Source organism: Anolis carolinensis, chromosome 4 (assembly GCF_035594765.1).
Source record: "Anolis carolinensis isolate JA03-04 chromosome 4, rAnoCar3.1.pri, whole genome shotgun sequence".
NCBI lineage: Eukaryota > Metazoa > Chordata > Lepidosauria > Squamata > Dactyloidae > Anolis > Anolis carolinensis.
The window spans coordinates 184783407-184795493 of record NC_085844.1 but is presented as its reverse complement, the minus strand read 5'-3'; the positions used below and the strand labels follow the sequence as shown (position 1 = coordinate 184795493).

Below are 12087 nucleotides of genomic sequence, written 5' to 3'. Positions count from 1 at the left end.
TTTCCAGTTCTGACACTTTGCTCCTTTTCACTTGACTCCTACTCCATCCCATCGGTGTTCCTGACATTTTTCCTGACATTACCTAAATGGAGATGCAGCCACTTCTTGTTGAAATGGAAACAAAAATTAGGTATGGTTTAGTGGCAGAAGGGCTTTAACATGCTGTGCGGGTATTCAGAATTCAGAACTGCTACAACGTTAAGAGACAGTTTATTCATCTAAACAGCCAGCGTATGTAGAAGAGGGTCTGAGATTGACATTTTTGGGATTAGTTTAGCCCTGCATTTTTTTCCGGAGGTCATTGTCATGGTGCTCAGGAGGTATGGAGAATAAATGGGACCAACATTCTTCTTGGGACCACACGCTAAAAACTAATATATAACATTTAATTTACTGTCTCTGTAGCTAGGCCAGCCATTATTCAGATAATATTGGATTAGAGCCCCTAGCAAGGGTGGATGGGGAGTGGGCAGGCTGGCGGGATCTGATGGAAGCAATAAGAGTTTGTTGTTGCTGTTCTGGGTAGCAGAGTTGATGGCTTCGATATTTTATATCTTCCTGGAAGCAAATTGAAAAGTGAAATATTTTTTAACTCATACCATCAGGTTGTTCTGTACCTCTGGAAAAAGAAAGAAATTGGTTATATTAGAATTGGAGTCCTTCCTGATCTCATAATATTGATCTAGTCTGTTAGGATATCTAGCAAGATTTCATACGTTTCTCTGAAATCACATGTTACAATACTGTATTTGGTCCTGGTGGAACAAAATGGTCATATTTTTGACATTAGAAGCTGTTTGAAAGGCATTTTGTTAGAAAACTAGAGTATTTGCCATGCAAATGGCAGGTGCCTGTTGGCATCCTATGTGTGTGTGTGTGTGTGTGTGTGTGTGTGTCCACATCCACTTTTGGCAGCTTACAATAAAATATAATCATAAAATGTATCAATTTAAAACACCTGAAAATATCAATATTTAAAATATGCAGGAAGAAAACCATATTTTTTTCAAATTTTCTCTCCCCCACCCCCCCACTATGTAATTTCTCCTGAACAATGCTTGAAATTAATAAAATGGCTGCCTGGAACAGGGACAATTTCCGTGCTGAGAAACCTCTCAAGACTGGAGATGTAGGACAATAAAATGATAGATGTAGAACTAGTTCAGTCAAGTGTGTTTAAAAAAGTGACCTTGATGAAAGATTTTTAGAGCTTGATTATTAGGCTAGAATGGAAGGCTTTTCCAGATGTAAAGATCAACATAGTAAAGAACATAGAGATGGGTGATATAAAAAACAACTATGAATTCTGTTCATGTTTTATTTAATTTTATATATTTATATACTGCTATTAAATAAAACAAATTGAATAATTGTCGTAATTGTGTAAGGCTAATCTTGTGACATTAAAATCTAAACTGTTAGAGGATAAGCACAAATAGTAACTTTGTGAAGTTTTTTGTGTGTGTCAGGAGTGACTTGAGAAACTGCAAGTCGCTTCTGGTGTGAAAGAATTGGCCCTCTGCAAGGATGTTGCCCAGGGGACACCCGGAGGTTTTGATGTTTTTACCATCCTTGTGGGAGGCTTCTCTCATGTCCCCGAATGGAGCTGGAGTTGATAGAGGGAGCTCATCCGCACTCTCCCTGGGTTGGATTCTAGTCGGCCACCTTCAAACCATCAGTCCTGCCAGCACAAGAGTTTAACCCACTGCGCCATCGGGGGCTCAATGAAGAAAATAATAGCAGAACGTTGTCAAATACCAAGTGGACTTTTCCTCCATGCCCATAATGAACCCAGTGACACTCCAGCCTAACAGTGTATTGAAGCTGACTTCAAACCATTGTAACTTCCTCCAAAATTGTAATTAAAAGATGGATGGATGGATGGTGAATATATTGCAATGTGAAACACTTGTGTGAATATTTCTCTGCATCTCCCATCTGCTTCCCATTTTGCTGTGCCTTGGTGGGATTTATATGACATTGTTAAGCAAAGTAAATTGGTGGATCGATCCTTGATTCAGGTATGAACCCAAAACCTCATTTAACCTAGAGAGTATATCTTGTCAGTCTGTATGGCCAAAGTTGGCATTAAAAATTATCATTCATTTTGCTATGTTGGGCCATCAAGTAATACTTTGCAGTTTTACATTTATTAGATATATATATTTTTAGCTTTCATTTTTCTTTGCTTTCTTCTGTGAAATGTTATTATTTCTCCTCAGAGCTTCTTAGTGGTAACATATTCTCGCTAGATATATCTCCTCTAAATATTGCCAAACCATTCTTGTAATTTCCCATAAAACTTTGTTGTGCATGGAATTTATACCTCTCTGCCATTGCTCTGAAGTCTGCAAGGTACTGATAACCTTCACATATACCAGTAAATAGCTAACCATTTTGTCTTCATAGCCTGCTATAAAAAAAGAGAAACACCTGTGTTATTTGGGATATTTCAGGTATTAACGAGAAATCCGATAATTAGGATGTTTATTAATGTGCTAGTACTTGTAATTACTGAAAGAGTGTGTGGTTGAACAGCACTTCAACATATATCCCTGCTTGTGTGTTACGTTTTTTGCAAATGTGAAATGTTACTTGAGCACACTTCATGTTGTTTTCTCCCAATTAAAAATTCACTGCTAATATTCCTACAGATAATGATTTGTGAATAAATGTTAAGAGCAGTTTTTCGCGTTTAGAACTTCATATGTGCTCATTGGAGCAAGTTATCATTTATTCCTTGTGTAATTGCAAAGAGCATTCAATATAGTTTTCGAATATCTTATTAATCTTATTTCATGCAGTGCTTTTCTACAGTTGTATCTTTTTGCCTTACCACATCTTCCATATCTCACCTTTTTGTGTTCAGCATAGTTGTTCGATTGGCAGCAGGTTCCTACAAAGACTGGTAGCTGCTTAACTTATGTCCGATCACTATTGGTGATATTCAGTGGAGATGTGTTTTTGCATTAGATTTGCAGCTACATTTTTTTCAATTGTACATGTTGGATGATAATCCATGAGGAGAAGTGGGGTATGAAATAGTCATCGTCGTCATCATCTGTCTCTTTTTCCACTATCATATGCCTGAGAAATTTCTACAGGACTGAGAATGGGCATGGAACACTCACATAATTTTACACGTAAGGAATGTGTACAAATTGCCACAGAAGAGGCATATGAGTAAAACCTCCTTAAATCCCATGTTGGGACAAAGTTCTTGGTGCTGAGTGAACTACTGGTTATCTAAATATCTTCTTATATCACTCTGAAATGGGTTCTCAATAGGTAGGCCTGTACATACTCACCAAAATTAGAAATTGTTCCTTTCCACAATTGATAGTTGGTGATAAATATTTTCATGATTAGTGTATGTTGTGATTGCATGTCACACCTTCTGTCACATTCCTTATTGAAAACAAGGCATGCTTTGCATTGTTAAATGTACTCCCATTTCTTTCTCTTACAGTCAATTTTGTTGTCAGCCTCAATCAAGCGGGAAGGAGACTCTCCAACATCGCCTCACTCCTCAGATGATATCCATCACTCAGACAGATACCAGGTGAGAGGGCTATCAGTAGAAAAAAGCTGGAGACTAGAAGCCAGGGACTATTAAATGGCACTTCAGTGTCTTTAAAAGATAGCAGGCAAATCCCTAACTCTTCAGCCCTGTCTGCAAATTCAGGAATCATACTGGCCACTTGTTAATATTAGATTTGTGTACCTTAAGTAAAAAATTCCAGTGTGTTAATAATAATGCTCCAATACAACAGTGTAGCATATAAATGTATAGTTCCCAGGATTACTTGGTGCATAATGACATTTTAGAATTGCTTAGCATGGGAACGTTTTTGTATGGCCTTTGTTATTTGTAAAAGAAAATGTTAGCAGTTGGACTTTATTATTGACTAATAGGAATTATATTATTTTTATGATAGAACACTCAAGTTATTCTAGTTAACCAAAACATCAGCATGTTGTGCTTCATTCTGAAAAGAGCATATCCTATAACTTTTCAAGGGAAGTAAAATTTGCAGATGTTACAAGTTCAGACAAAGTGTTGTTAGCTGCCCAGAACTGCTAATTAAAATGTGATAGCAATAATAGTTTATTTTCTGCTTAGGATTCAAAGCCAGCATTGCCTGAAACCTTTCTTTTTTGGAACATGCAGCATTCAGAAGCAATGTGGGAGAGCCCAATATAGCACATATCCGATTTTGAGTGCTTGAAATGAAGCAGAGCAATGGCAGCCATTTTTAATAGGGGCTTACTGTATAGGTTCTGAGCTCCTTGCCATTTGGGGCACAGTAAACCCCTATCAAAAATAGCTGCTTATGCTTCACTCCAACTGTCCAAGATGGCAGCAAACACAGAGCAGTTCCAGCATTGACCCTAGATTTTGGGGTCAATTTTTGACTATATATCTATATATATAAATACAAAATCATTTCACGTTCCTTACTGTTATTCAGGATGTTTGATACTAAATAAAACAGTGAGGTAAGAGTTTATAAGTACGATATTTTTCTGGATATGAGACTTTCCACAGGGGAGAATAATTGGCAAACTTTTACTCCATGCTTAGGTAAGATAAACATTTAGGGACAGGCAACAAAGCTGGGGGAAAACTATAGGAAGTGTATGAGGCAATAAAAGTTGAAACAAGAGTAGTTTTCTGAGATTGTAATATAGTGACATGAATTAATGTCATCTTCTAATCCCAACAACTTCTGAGTAGATTTATTTATTTATTTATTTATTTATTTATTTATTTATTTATTTATTTATTTATTAGACTTGTATACTACTACTCCCAATTTGGCTCGGAGCAGTTTACAGAAATAGATTAAAATGATACAATTAGCTTTGAAATAACAATAAAAACAGACATAGCCCCGAGTTTTTCACCCATCGAAAGCTTGTCGGAAGAGCAAGGTTTTGCAGGCTTTCCGAAAGGCAAGTAGGTCTCGGATAGTTCGAGTTTCAACTGGCAAGGCATTCCATAAATGAGGGGCTACAATCGAGAAGGCTCTCTGCCTAGTAGAAGACAAATGATAAGTCCGTATGTTAGGGACTTCAAGCAAATTTTGGTCTTCAGACCAAAGTAATCTCTGGGGTTGGTAGGGGGATAAGCGGGCCCTCAGGTACGCCGACCTCAAACCATGTAAGGCCTTAAAGGTTAGTACCAGTACCGTGAAAGTAATCTGGTACTCTATCGGTAGCCAGTGCAGCTGTTGTAGAATTGGGGTGATACGCCACCTCGCCGGCACCCCGGCGAGAAGATAAGCCGCCGCATTTTGCACCAGCTTCAGTTTCCGGATCACTGACAAAGGAAGGCCAATGTAGAGGGCGTTACAGTAGTCGAGCCTCGAGATGACCGTCGCCTGGATCACCGTAGTCAGGTCATTCCTAGATAGGTAGGGAGCCAGTCGCTTAGCCTGACGTAGATGGAAAAACGCAGATCTGCTCACAGCAGAGACCTGGTCCTCCATTGTGAGCAGAGGGTCCAATAAGACACCAAGACTTTTTACAGAAGATGACGGACGTAGTGTTTCACCATCCAGGGTAAGCAGCTGGATCTCCCTCCCACCTGGACGGCCCAGCCAGAGGATCTCCGTCTTCGCTGGATTCACCCTCAACCTGCTGGCATGCAACCATCCAGTAACGGTCTCAAGGCACTGATGGAAACTATCGGGTACGGAGTCCGGCCGGCCCTCCGTCCTCAGAATGAGCTGAGTGTCATCAGCGCACTGGTGGCACTCAAGCCCAAAGCTCCACTCGACCATATCAAATGCTGCTGTGAGATCCAATAACACGAGCAGCGCTGATCCGTCTTGATCCCTTTGGCAGTGAAGCTGATCTGTGATGGTAACTAGCACAGTCTCCGTCCCGTGCCCCCTACGGAAACCGGACTGGAAGGGATCAAGTCCAGCTGTGTCATTAAGGAACTGCTGCAACTGTTCCGCTGCTGCCCTCTCAACCACCTTGCCCAGAAACGGAAGGTTCGAGACTGGGCGGTAGCTAGAGGGAACCGAAAGATCTAAGTCTGGTTTCTTCAGCAACGGAGATACCATCGCCTCTTTTAAACCCTCTGGAAAAACTCCTTGCTCAAGGGAGCTATTTATTATATTCAACAGAGGTTCACGTAATCCCTCCAGGCAAGATTTTACTAGCCAGGAGGGACACGGATCGAGGGAGCAGGGTTTAGGATTTGGCTGTGAGAAAAATCAGAAAGAGATAAAGAATGTCCCTGTATCTTGTTTCTACAACAGAGGTAGCCTGTTAACCAAGCAGACACTACCATTTTAAATCCTCCCTGCCACTACCTCATCAGAAGCCCCATTGGTTTCAAAGGAAATAAGCATGCCACTTTCTTTTGGATTTCAGCTATAACTGCTCAAACAGTTGCCTATTTGCAGAATACGGATGTCTGTTAGTATTTCCCCATTAGATTATTTACCTGTATATTACAGTGGGGGTGTGATGTAATCGCCATACCCAAAGGTCAGTCAGTTAGTTATACTGTGTTGTGCCTCTGACCATGGAAATCAAGGCTCGAATCGCTGTAGCCTTCGGCAAATCACACTTTTTCAGTCTCAGAGGAAGGAAAAGGAACTCCCTCTGAAGAAATCTTGCCAAGAAAACCCCGTGTTAGGTTCACCTTAGGGTCATCATAAATCAGAAATTATTTGAAGGCACACAGCAACAAAATCTTGTTTGCATAAGAAATCCTTTCAAAATATGTATTCCGGGACCTGGAAGTACCGGTATTTATCTTCTTGGGTTTTTTTAACCTTTAAGTTCTTTTTTTTTCTTGATGTTTAAGAAGTATGTAAACTGGACAAAACTGTATATTGCTATTAAAAAAGCAACAAAAAGTCTATGACTTTATTTTATGTATTTATTTTGTCTTGGTTATCATTTTATAACCAAGAATCAGTTGTGAGCTCTTGCCTGTTTATTGTAAACTATTAATTTTTCCACTTTCTTTTTAGAAGGGAAAATATTTTAAGGGACATAGTGTCGCCTTACATGTATTTGATTTAAACTAGAATTTTAGAAAAGCTGATACAAATACAATTGCAGAGCTATGGATAGAAGAAAAGTAACAGCTCTGTAGCAATTGAAATCTTGCTGTCTGTATTTGTAGCTCAGAGACAGAATACTAATATTGTTTCCAAAGACAGCAAGTGAAACTGACATATTTTGTAAGTGATCAGGTTGAATGAAATTGTAAAGGTGGTGTGTTTGGGTAGAAGGAATGAAGGAAAACAGAAATGCAGGTAGGTAAATGAGATGTTTGAAGTTGCTTTGGCTGTATTCATCTGACATCTTTTGTGTAACACAAGCAAGACATCATGGCTTTTTGAAAATGTAATTTCTACTCTGTGTCCTTTCTTTCCAGCCGTATGAATTTGAATAGGATTAATGGCATGACGGTTTCTTGACAAAAAGAAAGAACTGTTCCAGTTAAAGAGTTGTTAGCATCTATTTCTGTAACACAGAAAATCAATTTAGGTTAGATCCTAGAAAATATGGAGCACACCTGTTTCTCACTGTAATAAAATAGAAATGAGGATGCTAAGCACTAGACGGAGTTAGGTCCTAATATTCCAGACCCAGGTTTTGGACACTAAGTAGAATGGATCTCCTTGGTAAGAGTGCAATTTGCCTGCAGAAAAACCCATTAAAATCTGTACCCTCTCTCTAGGCCGGCTCTAAACAGTTGAAAAGGGTTGGGGGTGTGGAGGGAGCCAATCTCATTCAGTGCAGTTTCATCCTGCCTCTGGCAGAATCAGTAAATTTAAGCTTCTTCTAAAATGTACTGGCACATATCTGCTTCAACTTCTAAAGATATCACTGAGCTCTCTAATTTGAGCATTAAAACTGTACTTGAGACATTGTTTATTATAGATAATAATTTTAGTATTGCACAAAGGTATTAAATACATGCACTTTATATACCCTGACTGTCAGTCTTAGATTCACAACACATACATACATGGAAGATGTGCTTAAACTGTAGATGGTGAAGTAATTCTCTGTGGTATTTCCTAAACTCTAGGATACGTTACAGCATTTTGCACCCAGAAAGAAAAAGACTAGCAAATTGTGATGTGCTGTGTTCTTACTGGAATCACTGAGGGATAGTCCATAGGCAACTCAACTGCATCAAATAATGTGGATAAAGCTTCTAAACAAGAGGTTCACTGTACTAGAACAAAGCTGCTAGCGAAGACTTCGCTTAAAGCAACCAAAAAAAATCTTGTTTCCTTCCACTGTCCTCAAAACCTCAATAATATATATATTTACTGTTTTAGTTTCCAAGCAAATGCCTTAACATCTGTGAAATGTAAACTGGATTTTGTGATGGGTACAGTTCATCTGCTGTGCTTCTTGGATGTGCAGACTTGACATATAGAAGTACTAGTTAGGAAAATAAATGAAGAGCTAAATTTTTTTCCAATGTACTCTTTCAAAGTTTTAATGCCTAGGTTTATGCATTCATGTCACACAGTTACAATTAACCTACAATCATTTAAATGTAAGTGGAGATAGAAATTAAGATGAATTTGTGAGCTTGCATAAGACAGACAACATCACAAGGGTAATTTCCTTCAATAATTTTCAGTTAAGACTGTATGACAGGAACTCCCATTTTCAAATATAACTGTCAAAAATATAAAAATACCAGAATAAGTTAACATAAATATCAAAGAGATACAAGGATGAAAACCTGCCCTAAATCTTATGCCTTAAGCTATATGTTTTTTCTTTTTCCTTTTAAGAGCACTGCACTAGATTTCTCAAAAGAAACTAGATTTCTCGAAAGAAACATAGAAAAGCCCAGTATACCTAAATACTTCAGAGTTTTAAGAAAAAACATTTGAAGAAGCTTACGGTTTTAAAGATTCTGGGGGCTTTAGCAATTTAGGCCTTAGACCTGCACCACTGTCACACATGTTTGGCTTTAAACACTTGGATAGTCTTGATGGCTTCAGCAGGATTGCTAATGGGATCAAAGTGAATAAACTTCCTTTAAGTGTTTGCAGGATATGGAGCCTCAAAGCAGGATGAAGGCCATTCTATAGATTTATCCTCCTCGCAATCACTGACTGTGACTTTGAAGTCATACAGCTATGAATTAATGACTGTTTTTGTCCACAAACATTTTATATTTGGTAAGATTTTTATCTTCCTATAGTCCCTATAGAGAGCTCCAATTCACCAGAGCTGAATATTCTCAGAACCCTTGACAGGGTTGTTTACGCTTAGGAGTTTAAAAGTCATGAACATCTGTTGCTCACCTTTTTGTTATCCCCATTTTATAAATATATCAGTGCTCCAGGAAAAACCCAAGTAATTACTTGGTTTAATAGAAAGATAGACTACTCATGTTCAAAGTATTTTATTGAATGCTATCTTTAGGACTGCAAGATACCGATAGCTCCCTAAACATAGGGCATGCCTTTCTGAAAGGAGATAAAAGTGATTTGCGATCAAAAAGGCTAGCATTATAGTTGCAACCTGTACATAAGGAATACTAGACTCTTCTGTATTGCTCAACTACTTTTATAATTGCCTTTATCAATGTTATTGCAGAGAATTCATAAGATACAAAGTAATAAAACTGCTTGTATTGACAAATTTCAGGAATTGTCCCAAGGTCAGCTGATCTGCTTTTTAAAAAAAACTGGGCTGAAAATAAATGCACCAGGTTCAGAGTTCAGAATTTGTAGCCTTTTGTGCCTTTCATAGTTGGTTATGTGAAATGTTTTGATGTACCCCCAGCTGTTAATGTTTAGTAAATAATTGTCACTGCATTGTCTCTTGTGAAAGTTGTGAAGGTATCTTTTCAAAACTAATGCTATGGGTGGCTAGATTTCCCATGTTAAGGCTTTTTGGTTCCTTTCCTCCAAAAATTTCCCATTAAAGTTATGGTATCACACTTGCCTTAGTAATCTTCCTATTAATAGAAGGAAGGAAAACATGTGGCAGCACTTTTTACGATCAACTGCTTATTTTCACATGAACTTTCATGGAGATATAATAAACCCACTTCTTCAGATACAGTACTGAGTGGTATTAAAGCCTTAGAGGTCGACATCTTTCTGGATCCTGTTACATCCTATCCTACTTCTATAAGATGCTTTATGCCAGAGGTCTTAATACTACTCGATACTACATCTGAAGAAGTGGATTTATATTTGCGAAAGCTGATGCAAAGATTAAAAAACAGTGCTGGTTTTCAAGGTGCTGGCACATGTTTATTTTTTAATTTCCTCCCTCTGTTTTATTCTGCAAGAGACTAACGGGACTCTATTTTTAAAATTTGCCCTTTAAATGTAGTGGCATTCTAGTATATATATATGTAGAGAGGCTAGGATCGAGCCTGGGTGAGTGGTTTGAGCCCCAGGCTGTGATCCTGGAGACTGGAGCCAGTCTTGGGCAAGTCACGTTCTCTCAGCCTCCGAGGAACGCAATGGCAAACCTCTTCTGAACCAATCTTGCTGAAATCTCTACAATGGGTTCTCATTAGGGTTGACAAAGGTCAGAAATTACTTGAGGGCATACAGAGACAGGTAACTGCAGATCCAGGGTGCATCTACACCGTAAAATTAATGCAGTTTGACACCACTTGAACTGCCATGGCCCCATGCTGTAGAATCCTGGGAGTTATAGTTTGGAAAAGAAGGCTAAAGCCCACGTAAAACGACAACTCCCAGGATTCCACGGCTCTGGGCCAAGGCAGTTTAAGTGGTGTCAAACTGCATTCATTCTGAGTTGCTGTGGGTTTTCTGGGCTGTATGGCCATGTTCCAGAAGCTTTATTTATTTATTTATTTATTTATTTATTTATTTCATCACTTCTATCCCGCCCTTCTCACCCGAAGGGACTCAGGGCAGCTTACAAAACTGGCAGAATTTGATGCCAATATACAACAATACAAAAGAATAAAACATAAGCAATTAAAAACAGGTTTAAAATAATACAAAATACTTGAGCCATTCATCCACAAAACCTTGTACATAAACCTTAGTCTAGACTGAGTTGAAGCCAACGAAACTTATTCTTTGAACGCTTGCTCGCATAGCCAGGTCTTCACTTTCTTTCTAAAACTCAAAGAGCCTGCCGGATGTCACTAGGGAGGGAGTTCCACAACCAAGGAGCCACCACTGAGAAAGCCCTGTCTCTCGTCCCTGGCGGGACTGAGAGCAGGTCCTCCCCTGAAGATCTTAAATTACGTAGTAGGTCATAGTGAGAGACATGTTTGGATAAGTAAGCTGGGCCGGAACTGTTTAGAGCTTTATAGGCTAAAGCCAGCACTTTGAATTGTGCTCGGTAACTAATCGGCAGCCAGTGGAGCTCCTGACATTATCTCCTGACATTTCACCCACATCTATGGCAGGCATCCTCAGAGGTTGTGAGGTCTGTTGGAAACTAGGCAAGTGGGGTTTATATATCTGTGGAAAGTCCAGAGGGGAGAAAGAACTCATGTCTGTTTGAGGCAAGTGTAAATGGTGCAGTTGGCCACCTTGGTTAGCATTAAATGGCCTTGCAGCTTCAAAACCTGGATGCTTCCTGCCTGGAAGAATCCTTTGTTGGGAGGTATTAGTTGGCCCTGATTGTTTCCTGTCTGGAATTCCCTTGTTTTCAGAGTGTTTTTCTTTATTTACTATCCTGATTTTAGAGTTTTTAATACTGGTAGCCAGATTTTGTTCATTTTTATGGTTTCCTCCTTTCTGTTGAAATTGTTCACATATTTGTGGATTTCAACAGCTTCTCTGGTGGTTGTTAGAGTGGTCCAGCATTTCTGTGTTCTCAAATAATATGCTGTGTCCAGGTTGGTTCATCAAGTGCTCTGCTATGGCTGACTTCTCTGGTTGAGTTAGTCTACAGTGCCTTTCATGTTCCTTGGTTCACGTTTGGGCAATGCTGCGTTTGGTGGTCCTTATGTAGACTTGTCCACAGCTGCATGGTATATAGTAGACTCCTGCAGAAGTGAGAGGATCCCTTTTGTCCTTTGCTGAATGGAGCATTTGTTGGATTTTCCTAGTAGGTCTGTAGTTAGTAGGCTGTTTCTTC

The 12087-nt window shown here is 39.1% G+C and overlaps 1 protein-coding gene across 13 annotated transcripts in view; it reads left to right on the top strand.

Moving 5' to 3' along the window:
- rnf220 (ring finger protein 220) overlaps window positions 1-12087 on the top strand; it is a 363311-nt gene that overhangs the window by 255237 nt on the left and 95987 nt on the right. For all 13 annotated transcript variants that reach the window (XR_010005774.1, XM_062979633.1, XM_062979632.1 and 10 more), the window contains one exon: window positions 3470-3562. Coding sequence is in view for 12 of the 13 variants with exons in the window: in XM_062979633.1 (XP_062835703.1) it covers window positions 3470-3562 (93 nt within the window). In the remaining variant the exon portion in view is untranslated. The remainder of the gene's footprint in view (window positions 1-3469; window positions 3563-12087) is intronic.